This window comes from Halichoerus grypus, chromosome 8 (assembly GCF_964656455.1).
Source record: "Halichoerus grypus chromosome 8, mHalGry1.hap1.1, whole genome shotgun sequence".
NCBI lineage: Eukaryota > Metazoa > Chordata > Mammalia > Carnivora > Phocidae > Halichoerus > Halichoerus grypus.
The window spans coordinates 121,566,185-121,590,905 of NC_135719.1; the positions used below are offsets into that span (position 1 = coordinate 121,566,185).

At 41.1% G+C, this 24,721-nt stretch overlaps 2 protein-coding genes across 3 annotated transcripts in view; both read right to left on the reverse strand.

Moving 5' to 3' along the window:
• COX16 (cytochrome c oxidase assembly factor COX16) overlaps nt 1-10,131 on the reverse strand; it is a 32,324-nt gene extending 22,193 nt beyond the window's left edge. Inside the window, exons 1-2 of the mRNA XM_036107263.2 lie at nt 9,902-10,131; nt 594-665 (exon numbers count right to left, since the gene is read on the reverse strand). Coding sequence (XP_035963156.1) covers nt 594-665; nt 9,902-9,970 — 141 coding nt within the window. The 5' untranslated portion in view covers nt 9,971-10,131. The remainder of the gene's footprint in view (nt 1-593; nt 666-9,901) is intronic.
• A 4,735-nt stretch (nt 10,132-14,866) lies between these two features.
• Nucleotides 14,867-24,721, reverse strand: part of SYNJ2BP (synaptojanin 2 binding protein) — a 41,278-nt gene continuing 31,423 nt past the window's right edge. The window contains exons 3-5 of one of the 2 annotated variants that reach the window (XM_078053853.1): nt 23,588-23,683; nt 20,813-20,852; nt 14,867-15,983 (exon numbers count right to left, since the gene is read on the reverse strand). In XM_078053853.1, coding sequence (XP_077909979.1) covers nt 15,970-15,983; nt 20,813-20,852; nt 23,588-23,683 — 150 coding nt within the window. In that variant the 3' untranslated portion in view covers nt 14,867-15,969. Of the gene's footprint in view, nt 15,984-16,573; nt 20,853-23,587; nt 23,684-24,721 lie in introns of those variants that run through there. The other variant, XM_036107265.2, reaches the window with a different exon arrangement.

Sequence of the window (24,721 nt, forward strand, 5' to 3'; positions counted from 1 at the left end):
TAATCAAAAAGAGTGAAAATCCTAGCACTACCTCTAAATAGCCATGTAACCACAGGTTAGTTACTGAAGCTATCTGAACCTCAGTTTCCTCACTTGTAAAATAAATTTTACATATATTTAGATATAGATATATAGCTTTATATACAATATATAAATATATATTATATACCTAAAAAGATAAGTATCATTATTTGTAATGAAAAATAATTTTCCTTTCCTTCAGTATATCAGTAGACTTTATATATCAATATAATTTATAAAATTGCTGGTATTAATATGAAATAGCTAATTTATAATTGGAGTAATATAATGGGAGTGAAATTGTCCAACATTCTTCAGTCCCTTTTAAATCCTAAAAAAAACTCTACTGAGAATGCAGTATTGCAAATTTTCTATGAATAAGATAACTAAATTCTTTACATTTCATGATTCACTTCCATATGATCATTCATGTTGTCTTAAAGAATAAGAAAATCATACAACCCCTTGAAAAATTAAACAAAACTCAGACTGCTTAGTACATCAAGTATACATACCTAAACCGGAACAATCGTATACACAGACACATGTCAAACTCCGATTACAATCCTTACCTTAATTTTCACAGCATCATAGCGGATTTGTGAAAATTCACGAAGACCAAAAGAGCCTCCAACAATCAGCAACTGAAACAAAGAGAGGAAACAAACAACATAGACGGGCAGAATTCTGTCTACAGATTAACGCCAATAGTGGCAGCTTATATGAAATCCAATATATTATTTTCTTGGTGAGTTACCATTCATCTGTTCAGAGTGGATGCAGTATGTACTGTCACTAGGAAACATTTTATCCTATTACCAAATACCAAAGTCAGTACCCCATTAGTTTGTTTGTTCATTTTTAAAGATTTTATTTATTTATTTGAGGGGGGGAGGAGTAGAAGGGGAGGGAGAAAGACAAGCGGACTCTGTGCTGAGTGCTGAGCACAGAGCCCAACGTGGGGCTTGATCACATGACCCCAAGATCATGACCTGATGAAACCAAGAGTTGGACACTTAACCAATTGAGCCACCCAGCTGCACCCCCATACTTGTATTCCACCTTATGGTTTAAATAACATCATCACAAGCATTATATTAGTTGATCTTACAAAAGAACTAAAGCTAAGGAAAAAATCCATTTAACAGATGAAATAAAAGCACAGGCAACTAAATGACTTGCCTATGATTATACTGCGTAAAGCTAGGAATTAAATTCTGGCCTCATTTCTTCAAGACCAGAATTCTTTCAATTTTATGTGTTTGCAAAATAAGCTAACTAGACAGCATTTTTCTCCATTTTCTTACCAACTAGTAAAAGAATCTCATAAAATACACCACACTTATTAATATATGGCAAACCTTAAGATTCCTCCAACTGGCATTGCTGCTTTATCATCTCCTCCAATAATCTAATGGGCTTTCACCCCTAATCCTAAAGCTGTAAAAGTCTAGCAATTTGGATAAAAATAAAGTTTGATCCCTACCTTCCTTTTTATGTCAATATATTAATATTACCAAATAAGTAAATATAAAGATATAAAACATTGTAAAATATAAAACTTTACGATTTTGAAGTTGAAATACTAACAAAACCTTGAGGCTATAAATTTTAAAACCCAGTAAGTCTGACCACATAAAAATTTTCAATGTCTATACTGACAAATAAATGAAATAAAAACAACACAAAATCAAAAGACAACAAATCAGGAAAAACATCTGTTATATATAAGCAGCTAATATCTGGCAATGTCAATATGTAAGAATTATTTGTATAAGTAAAATAACTTTTGTCTTTGTGTTTTAATGAAAAGACACATCCCTGGCTTTCGTAACTCTGTTTCAGTCTCCTTTTATTCATTCTTCCTCATCTTCCCAACGGCGGGGGGGTAGTATCCCAAAAGGCTCAAATCTTCACATTTCTTCTAACTATTCACAACCAACACTGAATCCATATCATAGCTGATGTCATCCAATTTCATGGCTTTAAATAGGCTCTATAACCTAACAACTTCCAAATGCACATTTTCAATGGGAAACATCCCATTGAACTGAAACATGCTTTCCTACCTGACATTTTCACTTGAAAGCCTAAGAGATATATGGGGTGCCTGGGTGGTTCAGTTGGTTATGCATCTGACTTCAGCTCAGGTTATGATCTCCAGGTCCTGGGATCCGCCCACATTGGGCTGTCACCGGGGAGTCTGCTTCTCCCTCTCTCTCTGCCTCTCCCGCCATGCTCTCAGATAAATAAAATCTTTAAAATAAAAAAAAGTCTAACAGATATATATAAATTAACATTTTAAAAAACCCTCTTGACTTTTACCCCAACACTCTTTCTGCCCCAATCTTTCACATCCCAGTAAATGTCAACTGCTTTCATCCAACGGCTCAAGCAAACTTCTTTGTAATCATCATAAGCTCCTCTCATTCATATCTCACATCTAATCCATCCCTGAGTTCTGTCACCTCTACTTTCAAAACATTTCTTGAATCTGACAATTTCTAACTATACCTTCTTCTAATACTCTAGTCCAGGCCACCATCACCTCTTTCTGGAACTACTGCAATTACAGTACCCACATGTTACATAATGAAGAATTTGCCTGAACTTTGTCTAGGGTTCCTGAGAGGAAGGTACTAACTTGGACTTTCCTGAGTGACAGGAGTATCTTTGTTATTGATGGTGGGCCCCTAGGACCACACCTGAATTTATGCTAATGAGGTGACTCACGGTAGGCCCCTAGATAGTTGCAGTATACCGGTGGGCCATGCTGGAATGACCAACCATGTGACTAGAGGGGTGGGGCTTTAAGCCATATGATATCAACCTGACCTCCAAGGAGATGGGGCTGGACACTGAGTTCTCTCACACAGTTAATGATTCAATTAACCATACCTAGATAATGAAACCCAATTAAAAAAAACTCTGGACACTTGGCTCAGTCGCTTAAGCGTCTGCCTTCAGCTCAGGTCATGATCCCAGGTCACGAGTCCCGCATTGGGCTCCTTGCTTGGCAGAGAGCCTGCTTCTCCCTCTACCTGCTCTGCCTGCCACTACCCCTGCTTGTGCTCTCTCTCTCTGACAAAAAAATAAATAAAATCTTAAAAAAAAAAAAACAAAACTCTGGACACTGAAGCTTGGTTGAGCTTCCTAGTTGGTGAACACATTAATGTGCTGGGAGGGTGGCATGCCCTGATTTCACAGGAGGAAAACATGGAAACTCTGCATTTGGGACCTTCCCAGACCTCACCCTGTGGGTCTCTTTTGGCTGTTCCTAATTTGTACCCTTTATAATAAAACAATAATTGTTAAGTATAGTGCTTTTCTGAGTTCTGTGAGTCATTCTAGTGAATTATTAAACTTGAGGGGGTTAATAGGAACCCACAAATTTATAGCCAGTTGACCAGAAGCACAGGTGGGCCAAGAATCCCAGAGCTTTCAGCTGGTGTCTGAAATAAGCGGAGTTTCATGAAGGACTATTCCCTTACTCTGTGAAGTCTGTGCTAATTCTGATTAGGATCAGATTGCACTACACCACCTACCACTCATTACCACAGTATCTACACTCCTAACTAAATATCTTCATTTGTGCAATAGATCCCATATCATCTTATTTACTGAAGGACCCTGATTCATCAATTCTCGTTTCCTTATCATGAAAATCTTGCTCACTACCACATGATTCATCATGAAAAAATGCTATTATTTCTCCCACTTATTAACAAACTTCTCTAGACCTCACTTCCTCACGTTACTATCCTCTTTCCTTGTTCCTATCTGCAGTAAAATTTCTCAAAGGAGTTGTTGATGCTCACTGTCCCTCCCATTCTCTCTTAGACCCATTCCAGCCACCAAACACATCCACGTTACCAAATCCAATGGTTAACTCTCTGTTCTCATCTTATTTCATGAGCAAAATTTGACACAGTTGATCACTCTCCTCCTTTTCCCTTAAACCTGGTTTTTCTTTTACCTGAGAATACTTCTTAGTGTCCTTTATTGGTTCTTCCTGTACACTCAATCCCCTAATGCTGGAGTACCCCAGGGCACAATGACTGGTCTTCTCTATCTACATTAATTTCTTTTGTGAGCTCAATCAATCTTATAACTTTAAAAATATGCACACGTTGATTACTAACACTCCACCTTTAGAAGGGATCAAGCAGGCACCAGAGGAAAAAAGCAGCACCAGGTAAACAAAGCAGACCAGAATAGCACTGCAAGGGCTCTGGAACCTAAATTATCATTGGAAAGAAAGCCCAAAATAGTATGCTACTACCTACAGCTAAGTCTAAGCATGGTGACTGCTTGCTAAAGTAGAAGACTTAAATAGGATATAGAGTTTCCTAACATAATACTCAGAATGTCCATGATACAATAAAAACTCACTTGTCAGAGCAAGAATCAGGAAAACAGCAAGCTGAATTAGAAAAGACTATCAAGAGATATTAACATGGAGATAAACCAGATGTTGGAATGATCTGACAAAGATTTTATTTTTTTTAAGATTTACTTATTATTTGAGAGACAGAGAGCACTGTGCCTGTACCTGTGGGGGAGGGGCAGAGGGAGAAGCAGACTCCCCGCTGAGCAGGGAGCCCCCATGCCCATGACAGCTGGATGTGGCTGGATCTCAGGACCCTGAGATCACGACTTGAGCCGAAACCAAGAGTTGGACACTTAACCAACTGAGCCACCCAGGCGTCCCATGATCTAGCAAAGATTTTAAAGGAATCATTATAAAAATGCTTGAGAGAGCAGTAACCGATGTTCTTAAAACAAATGAAAAATTAGAAAATCTCACCAAAGACATAGAAAAAAAGAACCAAAAGGTGACATCAGTGAAATGGCAGACTAGGAATCTCCAAAAATCTTCTCCATCACAGCAATGAGAAAACTGGCAAAAGTTCTCAAATCAACTTTTTCAGAAATTTGAAAATTAAGCAAAGACTTGCAATAATGTTGGGAACATTTTCTTAAGAAGACTGCCTTTCAGGGCGCCTGGGTGGCTGAGTCGTTAAGCGTCTGCCTTCGGCTCAGGTCATGATTCCAGGGTCCTGGGATCGAGTCCCACATCAGGCTCCCTGCTCGGCAGGAAGCCTGCTTCTCCCTCTCCCACTCCCCCTGCTTGTGTTCCTGCTCTCGCTATCTCTCCCTCTCTGTCAAATAAATAAATAAAATCTTAAAAAGAAAAAAAAAAAAAAGAAGACTGCCTTTCAGTAAGAACAGAAAGCTTGGTGGCATTTTTATTCCCACCTCTCCACCCCAGCTCCATGGTAACCATGAAAACAAATAGAATGCTCCTCTCTTATTATAGTCTTTGGTTTAAAATCTAATTTGTCTGATACAAGGATTGCCACCCGAGCTTTCTTTTGATGTCCATTAGCATGGTAAATGTTTTTCCACCCCCTCACTTTAAATCTGGAGGTGTCTTTGGGTCTAAAATGAGTCTCTTGCAGATAACATATCGATGGGTCTTGTGTGTGGTTTTTTTTTTTTTTTAAGATTTTATTTATTTATTTGACAGAGAGAGACACAGCGAGAGAGGAAACACAAGCAGGGGGAATGGGAGAGGGAGAAGCAGGCTTCCCGCGGAGCAGGGAGCCTGATGTGGGGCTCGATCCCAGAACCCTGGGATCATGACCCGAGCCGAAGGCAGACGCTTAACAACTGAGCCACCCAGGCACCCCATGGGTCTTGTTTTTTTATCCAATCTGATACCCTGTGTCTTTTGATTGTGGCATTTAGCCCATTTACATTCAGAGTAACTACTGAAAGATATGAATTTAGTGCCATTGTATTGCCTGTAAGGTGAGAGTTATGTGTATTGTCTCTGTTCCTTTCTGGTCTATGTTACTTTTAGGCTCTCTTTGCTTAGAGGACCCCTTTCAATATTTCTTGTAGGGCTGGTTTGGTGTTTGCAAATTCTTTTAGTTTTTGTTTGTCCTGGAAGCTTTTTATCTCTCCTTCAATGGCCAACAGACACATGAAAAAGTGCTTAACATCACTCGGCATCAGGGAAATACAAATCAAAACCTCAATGAGATACCACCTCACACCAGTCAGAATGGCTAAAATTAACAAGTCAGGAAATGACAGATATTGGTGAGGATGTGGAGAAAGGGGAACTCTCCTACACTGTTGGTGGGAATGCAAGCTGGTGCAGCCACTCTGGAAAACAGGATGGAGGTTCCTCAAAAAGTTGAAAATAGAGCTACCATACGACCCAGCAATTGCACTACTGGGTATTTACTCCAAAGATACAAACGTAGTGATCCGAAGGGGCACGTGTACCCCAATGTTTATAGCAGCAATGTCCACAATAGCCAAACTATGGAAAGAGTGTGGATGTCCATCAACAGATGAAGGGATAAAGAAGATGTGGTATATATATACAATGGAGTATTATGCAGCCATCAAAAAATGAAATCTTGCCATTTGCTACGACATGGATGGAACTAGAGGGTATTATGCTAAGCGAAATAAGTCAATCAGAGAAAGACAATTATCATATGATCTCACTGATATGAGGAATTTGAGAAACAAGACAGGGGATCATGGGGGAAGGGAGGGAAAAATGAGACAAGATGAAACCAGAGGGGGAGACAAACCATAAGAGACTTTTAATCTCAGGAAACAAACTGAGGGTTGCTAGAGTGGAGTGGGGGGAGGGATGGGTGGCTGGGTGATGGACATCGAGGAGGGTATGTGCTATGGTGAGTGCTGTGAATTGTGTAAGACTGATGAATCATAGGCCTGTACCCCTGAAACAAATAATATATTATGTTAATAATAAATAAATAAATAAATAAATAAATAAATGAAATAGAATGCAATCATGGGGCAGAATGGGGTTGGGGCTCCTTAAAACATTATTCTCTAAGAACTGTCACTGCTTGATCAAATCTGGTGGTTCAATGGAAACCTCAGTCACAAGGCTGTCTTCAGTTTTCCTGACTTTGAGCTCAACTAGTACTAACAGACTTCTCTCAGGAAGTGTTTGTTGAAAAAATTCAGAGGCAATTGTTTAACATTGTGACTGCCTGAGGTGGTAGGCAACAGGGCAAATAACAGTCTAACCAAAAAGCTTAAAAGGAAAATATGAGAAATAAGGTGTCCACAGAGGACTCTGAAAAGTTCAAACATATTCCTGAGAATCCAGAAGGAAATGCTCATGAACAGAATTGTGCCCATGCCCAGAGTGGTGTGTAAGCTCAGGAAAGATCTGAGAAGGCCTTAAACACTTGTCTATAGCTAACCTTGAGTCTCTGAGCAAGCAGGAAGTAAAAGCTCAAGGCAGAGTTGTAACCTGCCTGGCTGAGTGTTGAAGACACACCAAAACAAGCACACAGAGCCCCTCAACAAAGATTTACTGGTTCCAGGTGTTTAAGGAGACCTCTACCCAATAAAAAGAAAAATAGCCCAATTTAAAAATGGGCAAATGATTTGAATAAATATTTCTGCAAAAAAGAGATACAGATGACCAATAACCATATGAAAGGATGTTCCATATCATTAGTCATAAAGGAAATGCAAATCAAAACCACAATGAGATACCTTCACATCCACTGGGAAGGGTATAATAAAAAAGATGGACAATAACAAGTGTTGACAAGGACGTGGAGGATTCATTGCTGGTGGGAATGTAAAATGATGTAGCCACTCTGGGAAATAGCTTGACAGTTCCTCAAAATGTTAAACATGGAGTTATCATATGGCCCAGCAATTCTACTACTAGGTATATACGAAGAGAAATGAAAATATACATCCATACAAAAATTGTACATGAATGTTCGTAGCAGCATTATTCACAATGGCCAAAAAATGTTAACAATCTAAATGTTCATCAATGGATAAATAAAATGATAAATAAATAGGATAGGATTAGGATAAAAAAATTGTCTATCCAAATGATGGAATATTATTTAGCCATAAAAAGGAATGAAGTTTTGACACACGTTACAACATGAATGAATCTTGAAAACACTATGCTAATTGAAAGCAGTCACAAAAGACCACATGTTGTATTATGCTACTAAATCTATAAACAGAAGTGGATTAGTGGTTGCCTAGGTGGGGGGAGAGGGAGGAGAAAATAGGAAGTGACTACTAATGAGCATAGTGTCTCCTCTGGGATGATGAAATTATTCTAAAGTTAGACAGTGGTGATAGCTGCATTAACTCTGTGAATATACTAAAAACGCTGAACCGAACACTTTAAATGGGTTAATTTTTTGGTGTGTAGGAACCAGTAGGTCACTGGTCAGATTAGAAAGGTAAATTCTCAAGACTAAGTGGGCAGTGTGGAAGCTGAAACAAGTATATTCTCTTTCTTCAAGCAGTTTGGACAAGAAAGGAAGGAGAGTAGTATTTGCATATACCTGGTATTCAAAGTCCTCTTCTGTATGTCCTATGAAGCATTAATATTTATCCAAGAGAGGAAATAATTTCAGCTTGAAGATAAATGTAGTATAGTAATTGTGGCATATGCAACTGATACATGATGAAGAGGATGTATCTTTTGAGTTCTTTCCAGTAGTGCTTGGTTTCAGCGTACTGAATTCAACAATTTCCACTTCAATTTATTTATATGTTTAGGACTCGTATTTTGAAACATGGTCCTTTAGGTCCCGTATAGAGGTATAGATGTAGAGACCAGTACAGAGTAACACATTTAGGGAAAAGGCTACTGTGGTACTTTCCATTCCCTGAAATAAAACAAAAGAGGAAACCCCTAAGTACCGAGAAGGTACTTCAACATTAGTGGTTTTAATATCCCGGCTTTGGTGATTTTGAAAAATAAGAACAAAATCAAATTGGCTTTCACTAGGACATGCAGGTGACCTCAAGTTGGTGACCACAATCATAATGCTTCTGAATGGATCTCCATTTGGGGGCAGAGGAATCTATAGAGAGGATAGTTTTTACACATGCCCTGTCATCTACACAAATATAATTACTACATAATCTTTTAAGACAGTTTTCTTTAAACTTTTTTAAGGTCACTTCTCTCCTTTAGTTCTGCTTAAATGCAAAAGCTGGTAACTTCACCTATACCAATATCCATACAAAGGATTAAACTGTTAAGTATTTAAAAGAAAGTGGCTTTTGTCCACAAGCTTTATTGAAATTGTCTCATTTACTATGACATCAAGGCTTTCTGAAGCAAAATAACTTGCCAAGGTCAAACAGCAAAAGAGGGGGAATGTCTGGCTGGATTCCAACTCTGGCTGGTGTTATGTCAACCTCAACCTGTATCTTCTATACGAATGAGATCCTCAGGGAACTCAGTGTAGGACAGGACGCAAGAATATAAACACCAAAAGTACACTCGAGGTGCTTCAAAATGATCAATTATAAGTCAGCGACCTTTTGAAGGCTGCTACAATGTGGCAGGCACCGCGCTAAACACTCGATTTTCAAAAGGTTTCATTTAACTCCTACCAACAATCCGGGAAGAATTAAACCAGTTCACAAAACAGGAGCTGAAACGTGGAGATGCCCGAAATTGTACAGTCAAATTAAGTAAATACATCTAGTTCCAACGATTCACAGCACCGTCCAGGTGTAGCAGGGGGTTAAAAAATGTCAGTTGGGTAATCACTCAGACCTGGTGTAAAATCTGGTCTGACCTCGATCTCTGAAGCACAGCCTGGTAACTAGGGAGAGTAAAAGGGGGCCTCGGGATCCTGGTACCAGCGAAGGGAGAGGACTGAGACGGCCACCTGCCGCCAGCCCCTTCCCCGCCCGGGCTGCCGCTCCCCGCCTGTCGCTCCCCGCCTCCCGCCTCCCAGATCCTGGCAGCCGGGACCCAGCCGACCTAGACGCCCCACCCCTTCCGGAATCCTGCCCCACACGTTCTCCTCCCTGCGCTCACCAGCATGGGGACTCCGTAGCGAAGCGTCTTGTTCTTGCGCAGGGCGCGCATCACCGCATGTACAGACATGACTGAACTCTCCCACGCGTGGACGCCTAGTCCAAAAGGCCCAGCGCGGCCTCCCGAATCCAAGCTCCCTCCCCAGGAGGAAGTCCTTGACTCGCCTCCCGGTGCTCGGTCCTCCCCCGATAGGCCTCCGCCAGACGAAAGCAATCGATGCGTCGCAACACACTCGCGCGCCCGGGTGGAAATTCGAGTGTCGGCCCTTTGGTTCCGGCACACTGGTTTGCAGTCGGGATTTAGGGACTGAAGCCGTGTTTGTAGTTCTCATCAAATGATGTGGAAACCGGTACCTCCCACGTTCTGGGTCTTGGCCAACGTCTTCTGACGTTTCCTAACACGTAGCTGTTCTATAAAATCAGCTAAGAAAAAAAAGTTACTTTGGAGCTAGTATTGCAGCTTCTGGTACTCTGGCTATTTGTGGGGTGGGGAGTTTACCAGCTTAATAAAGATTTAGAAATAAATAAATCACCACGAAAGGGTAGGTTGAATGGCAGTGTAGTGCCTTGATATCACTGAACCCTTAATGCTAGTTACTTTAACTACTAGATAGCCTGTAATCTTCAGTCATTTATGAATGTCTATTTTCCACTCACTCTGCATCCCTCCAGCACACATTTTTGCAGGTCATTAGAAGGTTCGAGGAAAACAGAGATGAAAAGATACAATCCCTACCTTAAAGAAGCTGGCAGTTTAATGGACAAACAAATGAACATGTGCCTTAAGTACAACAGTTGCTTAGGAAACAGCCCCCACGTGCCATTTGCCAGGGTGAGTCCAAGAAAGCCTCACCTACCAAGTACTATTTGAGATGACATAATAGTATAAAATACAGGTGACACGGAGTAACATTTCCCATGTTATCCCTGAGATCTTCCCATCTGTCCCTGCCTCTATTGCCACTGGAATGTTCCTGGTTTAATCCCTTGTCATCCTTCCACATATTGAAGTCACCCCAAGTGGTCTTCAGAAGAGAAACTCCAGCTCCACCTTTCACCTGCTCTAATCTATAGATTAGACCATATCTATAGTCCCACCGGGTCAAATATGAAAAACAAACAAACAGACAGACATAACCTTAATTGTGATTCTCAAGTCTGTCTTCCACACTGCTGAAAAGTTATCTAAAAAGCAGAAATGATGAGATTCTCCTGGTTGGTTTTATTTGTTCATTTGTTTGCCTACACAAGTCACTCCAATTTTCTTAGCAAGGAATTTAAGGTCCTGTATAATGGCCTGCCTTTTCTGCTACTCTTCTTCATTCACTCCATACTCCATCTTGGAGGAGATACTATTCCCTGAGTATTTCATGAACTTCCACATCTTCAAAATGCAGCTTCAAGGACACCAGATTCTTAAAGCCTCCTTTACTCCACAGGAAATATAAATTACTCCCTTCTCAGAGCTCCAGTAGCCTTTGGCTAATATATATCACAGAACACTATCACACTGTATTATCAGTTTTAGTGTATAAAGTTATTGTTGCTCCAAATAGCGTATAAGCAGGATGAAAACAGGAAAGAGAGAAGGATATTTCAGAGTTTGAATTTGAATGTTGGGGTTTAATTTTTGGTTCTGAGGTTGAGGAAATGAGTCAAACCTCCCACCCCACCCCCATTCCCCAAAGAAGCATCACCTGAGCTGAGCCAAAGGAGATTTTGGACTGATGAGGAGAAGCTTTATTAAAGTGAGACTGAAAATTCCTTACCGCTATTTCTCCAGTCTTCTGTCACCCCAATCTCTCCAAGGAAGAGACACCTTGCAAACCAGGGGACTGAAACAATAAGGTGGGAGCACTTAGCCTTAGAGGTTAAGTCAAGCTGCACCGTGGGGAGTGCTGGGTAAAAATTATGAAAATTCATGGGAAAGAGTCTGGAGCAGTTATAGAATGCAAGAGAATTTAGGATTGGAGGGATGGGCATATAAACAGTGTTGCTATGGGTCTCCTTTAATGTGATTTTTTTGTACTTTATTTTGAATTATTTGACTTTTGTTTTTTGTTGCATGTTTGTTTAAACAAGCTCTGCATTAACCTACTTAAAAAAGGGGGGGAGCACTTGTTTCCTGTACCCCCATCCCCGTGCAAAATTTTATCCCTCCTCTATTAAGTTCTTCTTGGGGACTATTATATAGGTGGTTTTACTGGTACCTTAAAGGAATTTGCCATTTCATGAATCCAAGAGCCTTTTCCTTCTGACTATATGATCATAGGGCTTATATATCAACTTCCTTTGCCAGTTGTTTGAAGGTTTCTGGAAGCATTTGATTTCTTAAAGCCTGTCCTTCATGGGGACAGGGTGCAAAGCTTTTTACTGTCTGCATATATTGGTGTCCATCAAAAAATTATCATTTTCTGTGTAACCCCAGAATTGATGCCCAGGGAAAAATTAGAAGTCCAAGAAGAATGATTGGAGACTAGAGCACTGAGGAGAAAAAGAAGAAAATCTGAAAACAAAACATAAATGCATTAGAAGTTTGTATTAGGATGGTCTGAGGGATGGAGAAACTGGATGGTAAAGGGCCAATTTGTGGAGGCTTCTGTGGTGAGGCAGAGGGGGCTATGGGGAGCAGGTGCCTGAAGCTCATTGTGATGGGGAGGGGGTGTGCAGGCTGTAGCTAGGGAACCAAGCCCAGGGTGCCCTTGGGGCTAGACAAGCTTGAAATCAGAAGGCTTCGGGCGTCTGGGTGGCTTGGTCAGTTAAGACTCTTGATTTCAACTCAGGTCATGATCTCAGGGTCGAGAGATCGAGCCCCGTGGTGGGCTCCATGCTCAGTGGGGAGTCTGCTTGAGGAGTCTCTCTCCCCCTCCCCTTCTGTCCCTCCCCCCTCATTCACATACGCCCCCCCTAAAATAAATAAATAAATCTTAAAAAAAAAAGAAAAGAAAACAGAAGCCTTCTGAGGAAATGACATGAAGTTGAGAATTTCACTAGGAAATCAGTGGAGGAGCAAACACATAAACTTTAAAGTTTGTATGAAGACCCTGAGGGGAAGAGTCTGGCATTTCTGAGTAACCAAAAGGCCAGGGAGGGGAGGGATCAGAGAAAAAGGGTGAAATGTTGGGTGAAATGAGTTTGGAGAGCCAGCAGGAACTAGATCGTACAGTGCCTTGGAGTATTTTGGACTGAATCTGAAGGGCAATGGGAAACTTCTAGGGGCTTTTTAAGCAGAGGAAAGACATGATTGAATCTGTTTTTACCAGGATCTCTAGTCTAAGGCAAGCAAATTGGAGGGCAACACAATGGCTAGTGAAGAGGGCAGTTAGAAAGCTAATGCAGTAGTCCACGTGAAATTGGATGGTGGTTTGGACTAAGATTCAAGGAACAATGTGACAGGTGGGGAATAGTAAGAGACAGAATAAAATGCTGAAAGTGACATGCCACCAAACAGAATGGGCCCAAATGACCCAGGGTCATTTGACATGGTCCTTTGCTTTAGATAGTGGTTGCTGTCCAGAAAAGCTAACTCAAAACCTCTTCTCTATACAGTGGTTCCTAATTAACCATTGGCCTCAGGTACAAAGTTTGAAATGCAATTGCAGTGTGGTTGAGGATGGATGAAAGTTTTGAGATGGAAGAATCACTCCCCATTAACTGCTCAGGGGCCCTGCAGGCTACATATTGCCAGACCCTAGCAGGCAGTGGAACCAGCCATAATTTTAACTAGTAATTGATTATGGATTAGGAAACCGGCTAACCAAGCTTGTTAGAAAATTATATCAAATAAAACTGAGGACTTTTTGCTCCTGGGTTTGGTGATATTTGATTGCTCAGGTTTTAAAAAAAATTGTTGTCATTGCTTCCTTCCTTGTTCTTGGCTATTTTCTAGAGAGTTCAGATTACCTTTGGGTATGTATCTCAGTCATTTCTATAGGTTTGGGAGAAACAGTAGAAATTAGAGGGACAGAGAACCCACGACAGAAGTAGTGGAAGTGCATTCACTAGGTTTTTTATTTTTTGTATTTTAATGTTTTGACATCTGGGGCCTCGCTGACCCTGCCCCAGGGACTGCTCCTCCCAGGGTCAACGGATTTTTACAGATAGTGAACAACTCTCTCATGAGTGTACTTCTCCAATACGAACCAAACAATCTGGAGCCCACACTCCTTTATGGAGCTCTCACGCTCAGGGTCATTATTCACATGCCCTAATCACCCCAAGGCCAGATACCAGACAACTAGGTATGCCACAAAGACCACTACAATTATTCAAACCAGACAATCCTAACCCTATTTACCTGGCGTTGCCTGCTCTTTCCCATGCAACCACAGTAACGGCTCTTGTCCACACCTCCTCCCTTTCCCTCTGCCTTACGACCAATGCTAGTGCTTTCCTCCGTGGTCCCCATGGCAGGATGTGTCCCCTTCTCTTGGGAACCTTGTGTAACAGGCTGTCTTTTCAATGTCAGTTGTCTCCTGATCTTTTGGCCTTACTATACCTCAATTATTCTATTAATACCCAATATCTAAAACAGGTCAGAAAAACTACCAACCTTTTCTTATTCCCTATCTTCTATCTGCACCTGAAGAGTCCCTACTCTTTGTGACTTCTGGCAAATAAATTTTCCATGAATAAATTATTCTTCTACATGCATTATTTTCTTCTTAGACACACAAGCAAGGGCAATGTGGTGGAGTATAAAGAGCACAGAAAAAGTTCTGGTCTGGCTTCAAATCTTGATCAGATATGGTCTCCCCCCATGCTGTGAAGAGCTCAGTCTAGCCTATTGGAAGATGAGAGGCCACGTGGTGAAGAATCAAGGCACCCTAGCCAATAGCCAGGACTAAGTGCCAAAGTGAGGCCATTCTGGAATACCCAGCCCTCACCCCTGTTCTGCCATCAGATGGATGCAGCTGCATGTGACCCCAGGTGGTATCAGCAGAAGAAACACTCAGAAACACACAGAATCTTTTAAAAATTATTAAAATATTGTTTTAACTCATGAGGTTTTGCAGTGGTTTGTTATGTAATTGATAACTGACATATCTTCTTTGCCCATCAAGGGAGAAAAGGGCCATTCTGTACACACTACAATGATAGACTAGCCCTTGGATTTCGTTCAGGTCTGAACTTTGCTTAAGTCATGTGACAGAGCAATGATGACCAAGGTAAACTGCCTTTTCTCTTCATCCAAGTCAACTATATGCAAAGCAACTTAGACAAAAGGTCAATATTCAGTTCTGACAAGTCCTTTTTCATTCTGTGGCACAAACCCATGTCTGCCTTTTATATGTCTTGTCAGGCTCTTGGGGCATAGAGGGGATACAAATAAGATAGTAAATGTTGGCGACTGTGTGTACCCTTATCCTTATCTCCTACATCAAAGCCAAACCCCAAACTGGTCATTCAGACTTCTTCCTTTCCTCTTTCCACTGTTCTGTGAGATGCAGAAAAATAAGGACATATTTATTCAATAATCTCCAAAATAAGGTAGATAAAAGATGTAAAGGTTCCTTGACAAATGCAAAAAGTTTTCATTGAATGCTGATATGAGCGAGGCACAGTCAGATACACTGTTATCTTGTTTGCTATTTCTGGTATCAAAGAGCAAAGCTTAGGAGAGATTATCAGCTATTTTAATGGCCTCTTTTACAATTTAATCTGTGGTGATATTCCCTAGAAGATACGGTTTTAAGTCCCTGTGTCTTCCAAGTTACAACAGGGCATCTATTTGACCTGAGAAACTGATTGCTGTTTAGATCTAGGCATGCAATGTGAATTAGGATCAAAGTAAAAAGGAAGCAAAATAAGGTTCATAAGGAAAATAATTGTATGAGAAGTAACATGGCCCGTGGGTAAAAATGCACATATATCCAGGAATAAGAAACTCATATTCAAATCAGCATTGCAAATGCAGAATTAAATTGGGATTCAATTCGGAAATCTGTAAACTAGGAAGAGGGATCATCCCATTTTCCTGTGACTGGTTAATAAATTTAGTGAAGTTCTTTTGTCAATGACTCTGTTAATGACTGACTTGCATTTGAAAACATACTTCAGCGCTCTCCCCTACTCTTTTCCCCCTGCAAAAAGAAAAAGAACATGAACAGTATGGAAAATGTTTAGGGACCTAGCATTTGTAGAACTCCTTTAGACACAGCAATACTTTTTTTATGATATAGGTTGTTACAGTAGCAAAGGCATCAGGTAAGCACATCAAGTGTTTTATAGTGTGTGTGTGTATAAATATCAACATCAGGCAAGAGTCTATGGCAATTAAGAACCTGGTTCCGATCAGAACAGAATTCCTTAAAATTCTGTCTTCTTTTTTATCACAATTGCCCTTTTGGATGTGAGTGCTGGTCTCAAAAAAATTTGCTTAACAGAACAAAGAAAAAGAGCAAAAGGGGCTTATTCCAGGATAGTAACCAACTCTAAACCTATTATAGGTAAGAGGTTGAGAGCTTCATAACTTAATCTTCTACTTCTAGATGATGTTAGCAAAATACTTTAAGATCACCAACAAATACTCCCCCACGTTCAGATAATGAGCTATTTCAGCTTAGAGTGACTAGATCTCATGCATCTCTGTATTGTCAGCTAGTATATAGTAAGGCACTCATGTGTTGAAAGAAAAAAGCTTCATCTGTCCAAAGATAAATTCTGACTAAAATGGACTAGAATAAAATCTTTATTGGCTCCACATGAAATTACACAAATGTCACTCCCCACCCCTTGCCCATACTTGACAGCCTAATGTTTATGTTGTTCCATTTCTTTAAATATAGTTTAAATTGCTATTTACACAATAAAAACAATGTCCAACATCAAAAAACACCCTCTCTAGTTTAGAACTACTGGAACTAGTCACAGAAGAACTCATGTGATTGAACTTTATATTAGGGCTTTCACAGATTATTCCGTGGAATCTCCCAGTTCTGCATGATGGCTTGCAGTCCCCGGTCTCTATTCAAGGCCCAGAGAGAAGATAGAAGTGGATTGAGATAAAAAGGATAGTTTCATCTATGTTCATATAGTGCATACATTCCAGACATAAATATGAGACAGAAAGGGCACCTCTGCAACAGATTAAGTCTTTGATCGGAGTTGTTTGTTTACCTCTCTGAGCTTTGATTTTCTCATCTCTATCTTAGATTCATCCTAGAATCTTTCTTGCTCCCTTTTAGCTCCAATGTTCTTTGATTGGGTTCTAATTTATTTAACAGATGCACAAACTGAAACACTAATGCATTTTGCTGGTCAGTCCTCAGCAAGTAAGAAGCCGTAGAATGCTCTATTTCTTATTCTACATCTATACTTGGGCAGAAGCTCACAGAGAGCTGGGCTCTAAAAAGGCCCAAGTGAAATTCTCATTTTATACTGGAGCAAATGCCTGTGTGTGATTTGATAATTCCTTTAAGTTTTTATTTAATAATTTAAATGCCACGGAGCATTGTTTACTGACACCGCAGAGTGGATCCACCTAATGAACTTTATTTTACTGCTGCCTAAGTCTCACCCCCCCACCCAGGAGATTTTATTTAATTGGTCTACGTGCAGCCTGGGCACAAGAATTTTACAAGCTCTTCAGATGATTCTAACCTGAGAAAAAGGGGAGAACTATTGGTAGAGAGCAGTGATTTTCAAACTTTACTGCGAACCAGTCACCTGGAGGGATTGTTAAAACACAGATTGCTGGGTGCTGTACGCAGCTTGATTCAGTAGGTCTGGGGTGAAGCCCAAGAATTTACTTTTCTAACAAGTTCCCCAGTGATACCGATGCTTTTATCCAGAGACCACACTTTGAGAGCTGTGGCCAGTGAGAAATATCATTGACAGTGGCACCTGAAGTCCTAAGTTATATCCTGATTCTATCATTACCACCTATGTAATCTTAGGAAAAGTAATTTATTCTCTTTTCCTTAGTGTCTTTTTAACAATACTTAGATCTCAGAATTGTGAGTCATGAACAAATAGTGTACCCACCCAGGTTTAGTACACTACGTGGCACAAAATGCAGTAACAAATATTAATTTCCTTTTTCCATTATACATGGCTAGATGGTGTGAATAATTAAGTGAAATCAATAGCACAGATTAAAACTTGGCAGGAAAAGAGAGACAACAGAAGCAAACAATGTCTTACTAAATTCTGTGTGCAATGTAAGATGATAAATACAGAAAAGTGTTTTAAGTATGTTGTCTTAAAATACTTGCACTCAATTTTCAAAACTTTAAACACAGTAATTTAGGTAGCAGGAATATTAGATACAATCTATAACGTGAAAGAAATATTAGATTCCATCTATAAAGATCATGAATTTTTTTAATGACTTACAATAAAATCCGATACCTCATCTAGGATAATAATTTAGTTTTGTAGAGAATCAGAAATAAAAACTGAATAGTATACTTGCCTAAAACTTTAATCATGGATCTTTAAATGCTCTTTAATTCCAGGGAAAATCTAAATTATTAAAGTGCATAAGAATCCCTATCATTAAACAAAGCAAAACTTCTACCAACGAGGTGATAGGAGTCCTTTTTATTTACATCTTCCAACAAACAAAAAAACACTAGATAGCTTTCCCTCCTGCTTGCCATTTGCTTCATTGTGAATGTCTCAAGGTCCTCTCAGGAGTTGATGTCCAAACCCTGAGATGAACCCTGGGAGGGAAGCAGGCCCACGGCAGAAGCTGTCGCACAAGCCTCCAGACGCAGGGAGGGCGGCACGGCTTGGGCCCGCACAGCGGGGCTGGTCGAGGGGAGAACTGGAATACTGTCAGTGCGTCTTTGCTGACCCACAGGGGCAGCCGTCCAAGTGAGGCTCAAAGGTACTGAACACTTCAGGTCTAAAGGCCCAAGTCCTATCAGGATTGTTTAAAGCAAGTTTCTCCCTATACCAATGGTTGGCCCAGAGGCAAGGTCTTACGATGGTTTTTATTTTTAAAAGCCTCCCCTTCCCACTCTGGCCTGATGCCATTATGTGACAGCTTTCTTTTTTGGAATTCCTGGGGGAAAAAAATGTGATGGCTGCCTGCACATGTCTGTTGCTACTTTTAACTGCTCATCTATTTATGAATTCTCTTAACTAGACTGTGAGCTCCTCAAGGGTCCTTAATTCATCCCCTTCCTCCCTGGAACTTTCTCAAGTGTCTTCTCAGTAACTGTTCCCTGTTGCTGTCTGCAATATAAATGTGACATTCTTTGTGAAAGTGTCTTAACTAAGGTGGTGTCCAATCAACAAATGCTTACTGGATTATCCATACTAAAAACTGGACACAACTGGTTACCTCAGGGAAAGTCTTCACACTCATGCTGTCAGGATTATGTAAGGCCTATAGTCTAGATAATATATTTGGAGGACGGAAATGATTTTTTTTTTTTTAAGCCAGAGAATTAGTCTTGGTTCAGCTCTCCTTAGTGTTTTAAAACCAACGTTCGATATCACACGAACAGAATGGTTTGCACCTCATTAATGTCTTTGGTATTCCTGAGCATCCATTCATCCATAACCTTCTCTCAAGGTTTCCCCATGAAACATCCACCAAACTTCCCTACCCACTAAAACAAAACAAAACCCCTTTCCTTCCCATTCCCTGCAAAAGGGTTTATTAGAAGCCATAGCCAGTGTTTAGAGCCTTTCAAAGAAACCTGCAATCCAAACCCTCTCAACTGAATCAGGAGCAGAGCTGATTTCATGCCTATCCTGCCAGAGAGCAGTTCCTTCTCTTAGAATTTGCCTATCACTAGAAACCAAAAAAATCTGTTAGATGGCCTGAGAGGGTTCAGGTGTCACCTTGGGGTCATTATCCTTTTGTATTTTAGAGTTCTTTCACTGGGTTGGTCTGGCCTCATCACCAAAGCTCTGACTACAGTCATTCCAGCTGATCCTTTTAACAGGACTATGAGGTACCAAAAAAGTCACTGGGGCAGCCCAGAGAACGAGTAAGATATATCTTTACATCTCAAAGGGTGTGGAACAGATTGACTTGCACAAAGCTGGATTATGGCATTTTACCTCCACTTCAGCATAGCTATTATGAGAAGAAATATTGTTCTAAGATTTTTAATTAGTTGCCTTTTTTTTTTTTTTAAATGACTCAGATTGGGCATCCTCTTTCAAGGCTCATTCTCTCACTCCTGCTATGTATCAAATTCTTCCATTAAGAACTTCCCTTTTATCAGAAACCTGAAACCACAGAGCAGCTTTCCACTTCTTTAATTCTCCGTAAGGCATCACTATTATACTGTCATGTATGGATATGTGTGTGTGTGTGTGTGTGTGTGTGTGCACGTGCGCACGCATTTATTTTACAAAAGTAAAAAGGCTCTCATTATCCTGTGTTTGATATAGGCACCCAAGTATGTAGATAGAAATTAAATAAAGGCCACAAAAACTTCCCAAGGAAGATCATTAAGAAGAAAAATCCTCTCTTCTCTTGCATCACACAGCTGGCCTTTGAGGCATGCCAGCTCAGAAAAAGGTATCACCCGTGCTGATGGAAAGACTGGACCTTTCCCTCTTTGGGTTGTAGCTGAACTTCTGTTGGTGATCCTAGCAAAATACATAACTCCCCATTTGTTCTAAGCATGTCTTTTCTTCAGCTTTCTTTCAAACAATGCCTTCACTCTCCCATTAGATATGAGGATGTGGACATTTGGACAGTGAGGTCCTGCTTGGGTAGCAGTCTCTTTCAAGGACGTGTTGGCTATGCAGAGAGGGAAGGATATGGGAGAATGGCAGGGGACGAGGGTGAGAGGGAAAGAAAATGTGTCTTCTAGTGGGAGCACTGGAAGAGAGCAAGCTTTTCATAGTTGCTGCCGGTATCTCATGAAGGCCCAGGCTGCCACCATGGTGAGGGCAAACACTGGCACCAGCACCAGAGCTATGGGGATGCCACTCGGCTCACCTTCACTTCGATGTCCTATAGGCCCATTCTGCACCTGTAACTGGAAGGGAGAGAAAAACGTTAACTCTAATGAGCAATGTGTGTTTATCCCAACTGAAGTGTCCAGGTTGACACATTACCTGGGTCATGCCCACCCAAAGCTGTAACCTCCAAGCACTATCTAGCAGAAGGAGTCCTCTCTGTTTGTTCCAAATTGATCCATCAGCGCCATCAACTCTTTGGGAAGAAGTCTGAGGGGGAGGCATTTAACCTTGCTGTGCTACTGACCTAAAGGGACCCGAGGGTGAGCAGATAACCTCTTTCTGTTTCTCTACTGCCTCCACCAAGTTCTGTGTGTATCACACTAGGAAAATGAAGATAGGAGATGAAACCTACTGATCCTGTAGGGAACCTCAAAATTACTGGGCAGGGGCAGAGGGTGCCCACCTTCCTAGAAATGTTTACTTAGAAAGATTGCCAGTTCTGAGCAATGTTAACACAGGTACAGTGCCATTTTTGGAAATATTTCCCAATTCCCAAAAGGCACCAACTCCCTCCTAATATGCTGTCATGGCCTTCATCTCTATTTTGTAACACTAGACATAGACAAAGAGGAAACTTATATGGAACAGAGGTAAAAGACTGAGAGGTAAACAAGTAAAAAGAAATCATATCCTAGTGGTAATAATTTTCCACTGCCTAATAAGCATTACTTTTTCAGGCTGGGTGGCATTTCTTCAACTTTTTTTTTTTTCTTAGCAAGCCAGTGAACGGGGGGCAGGGAGGTGTGGGGGGTGGGGGAAGGGGCAGAGGGAGAGAGAGAATCCTAAGCAGAGTCCATGCCCAGTGTGGAGCCTGGGCTCGATTAACTGACTGAGCCACCCAGGTGCCCCTCTTCATATTAATTTTTTTTTTTAAGATTTTATTTATTTATTTGACAGAGAGAGATGGCGAGAGCAGGAACACAAGCAGGGGAGAGGGAGAAGCAGGCTTCCCGCTGAGCAGGGAGCCCGATGTGGGGCTCGATCCCAGGACCCTGGGATCATGACCTGAGCCGAAGGCAGACGCTTAACGATTGAGCCACCCAGGCGCCCCTCATATTAACTTTTAATAGCTAACTTGCAACAGTTATGATACCATTTTGTTTCAGTTCAATTTAACCTCCTCATTATAACCCGTGAAAAGTCTGACCCTCCCATCTTGAAAGGCAGCGCTGCATAAACTACCTTTTCTATCCTCTAGCCCACTTCTACATCTTTCACTCATTTCCTGTTCAGATGTCCTGAGAGGGCATGCCCAATAATAAGATATGGTTTTTAGGGCTAGGCCAATTCTCTGACCAGACAGAGTTTTATTAGGGGTTACTATGTTTTATTAGGAATTATTTATGGATGTTTCCCAAAACGTGAACTTCGGAAATCATTTCCCACACGCCTTCAAAAAGAACTCTAATCATACCTGAAGTGTATAACCACATTCATTGCTTGCCTTTACTATTGCATAAAGTCTTCCATGCTTTAGAAACAGAAGAGCCAAAGCAGAAACAGCTAATTACCATTACCGTCTCCTATTGACCTGTTTTCTAATCCATCACACAGATTCTGCTTGCAACCCTGGTATCTCTCACGCCTCGCCCCTTCTGCTTTGTACCATCTCCTATCAAGCTCTTCTTCAGCCTCTGAAGCCTCACTCGAAAGAGCTGAGGGAGGCACTGACAGCATCACTTCAGAGGGCACACTGACCTGTGTTGTACATGCACCCCGAAGTCCTTGGTGCTAAGGGAGGAATTAGGTCTACCCGGCTTCTCTACCCATTATCCAAACTATAAAACACTAGGAACTAAGAAGTGGATGCAGGCAGAGGTGCTGCTTTGACTAAATTCTTTTTAAAAAATTATTTATTTATTTGAGAGAGAGAGATAGAGAGAGAGCGCATGAGGGCAGAGGGGTGGCGGGGGGCAGAGGGAAAAGCAGATTCCCCACTGAGCAGGGAGCCTGATGCTGGGCTCAATCTTGGGACTCCAGGATCATGACCTGAGCCGAAGGCAGACGCTTAACTGACTGAGCCACCCAGGCATCCCTTGACTAAATTCTGAATTCCATTTCCTTTTTCCTGGAGATCCCCTTTGAGCATTAGAGCTTTGGTCAAGAGGGTCACCAAGTTGATAAGAAAAGGGTTCATGTGGTGATCGGGAAAAGTACACAGTGGGTATCAGAAAGCCCACCACCTCTACACTTCAAGTTTCATTAATAAATATGTTCAAGGGCAGACATAGATTTCCTTCCCTACTAAAAAATAGAATTGATTCTGGTTGAATTTTCTCCCCATTTATTTTATTTTATTTTATTAAGATTTTATTTATTCATTTGACAGAGAGAGAGAGCACAACCAGGGGGAGCAGCAGAGGGAGAAGCAGGCTCCCCGCTGAGCAGGAAGCCCGATGTGGGACTCGATCCCAGGACCCCGGGATCATGACCTGAGCTGAAGGCAGACGCTTAACCAACTGAGCCACCCAGGCGCCCCTCCCCATTTATTTTAATTTGGTTGTCAAGCTTTACATTTAAGGTACATCGCCTGGAAGCTAGGACCTAGGCTGCAAGCAGACTGTCTGAATTTCCTTTCATGATAAGCAGAACTCCCTGAAGACCCCTGCCTGTGCCAGACAAGCTTTTCAAAAGAGTGAGAATGAAAGAAAAAAAAAAAAAAAGCCAAATGCACTACTGAAGATTACGCTATATGCTCTATTCCCAAGAATACAAAAGCGGTGCCAGCTTGCTGGCTGCAAATAACACCTACCCTGTGCTGCACTCTTAGGGACACAGCATAGCCTGCATTACGAAAAAGGTCTACAGCATCCTGGTGCAGTAAGTTCCTTAGGTCTTGGCCATTTACCTGTCAAAAACAGCAAGGAAAGTAGTAAGAGAGGTAGAGTCATAAGTCAAAGATTTATATTCATGTGACTAAACATTTAAAAACTACAGAGCAAATTCCAAGGACTAGGAGAATGGGGCAAGTGCCATAGAACTCAGAGTCACTTTTTCCTAGAACTGAGGTTCCAAGGTTCAAAAAAAAAAAAGTAGTCTTTCCACCTCAGGTCCTGCTGCCTGTTTCATTTTGAAACTTGGGTTTCTGTTACTGGACCTGTGTGTCTTCCTTGAGCATCGGCCTGCTTCCCTACAGCTAACATGGTCTTCTGGGTTACCACCCTACCCTTTACATTGCTAATCCCTGCCGCTGCTAGCTTCAACTCTAGAAATGTAACTCTACGAAACAAATTTATTCTGATGTGGTGCAAACCTACTAGCCCATTCTATTGGTCTTGTTCAATTGTGGACAATTTCCCTTGATTCCATGGATACTCCCATCCTCCACAAATTTACTAATTTTACAGTATTTCTTTGATGATACAAATTCCCAAAAAATGCTTCAGTGTAGGTCAGTCCTACCATTTAGAGGTGAGGGATGACCAGCGGTATTAATACTTCTTAGTGTCAGGAATGACACTGTCCACAAGTGATATCTACCCTATGTCATACTCAGTGACACGGCATAGCCCACTTTATGCAAGATCCACACACCTTTTGTACACATCAACATCATCAACAGCAACAGCGGCAAGAATACCTCATGTATTTATCTGCTAGGTTCTGTGCTGTATGCTTTCCATACACTGTCTAATGTTGTCACGATAATCCTATGAGGTAGACACCATTTTTATCTTGTTTTCACAGATGAAGAAACTGGAGCTTAGCAAGGTAGATAATTTACCCAAAGTCATAGTAAGTGTAGGAGCTAGGGCTAGTGTTTTTAAATATCGGGAGTTAAGTTACAGTGCCCTTGCAATTGACTGTTCCTTCTGCACTATTGTTCTTCCACCTGGACTCACGAACTATTCTTAGCTGAAGATCAAGCCATTGATTTATTCAAGCC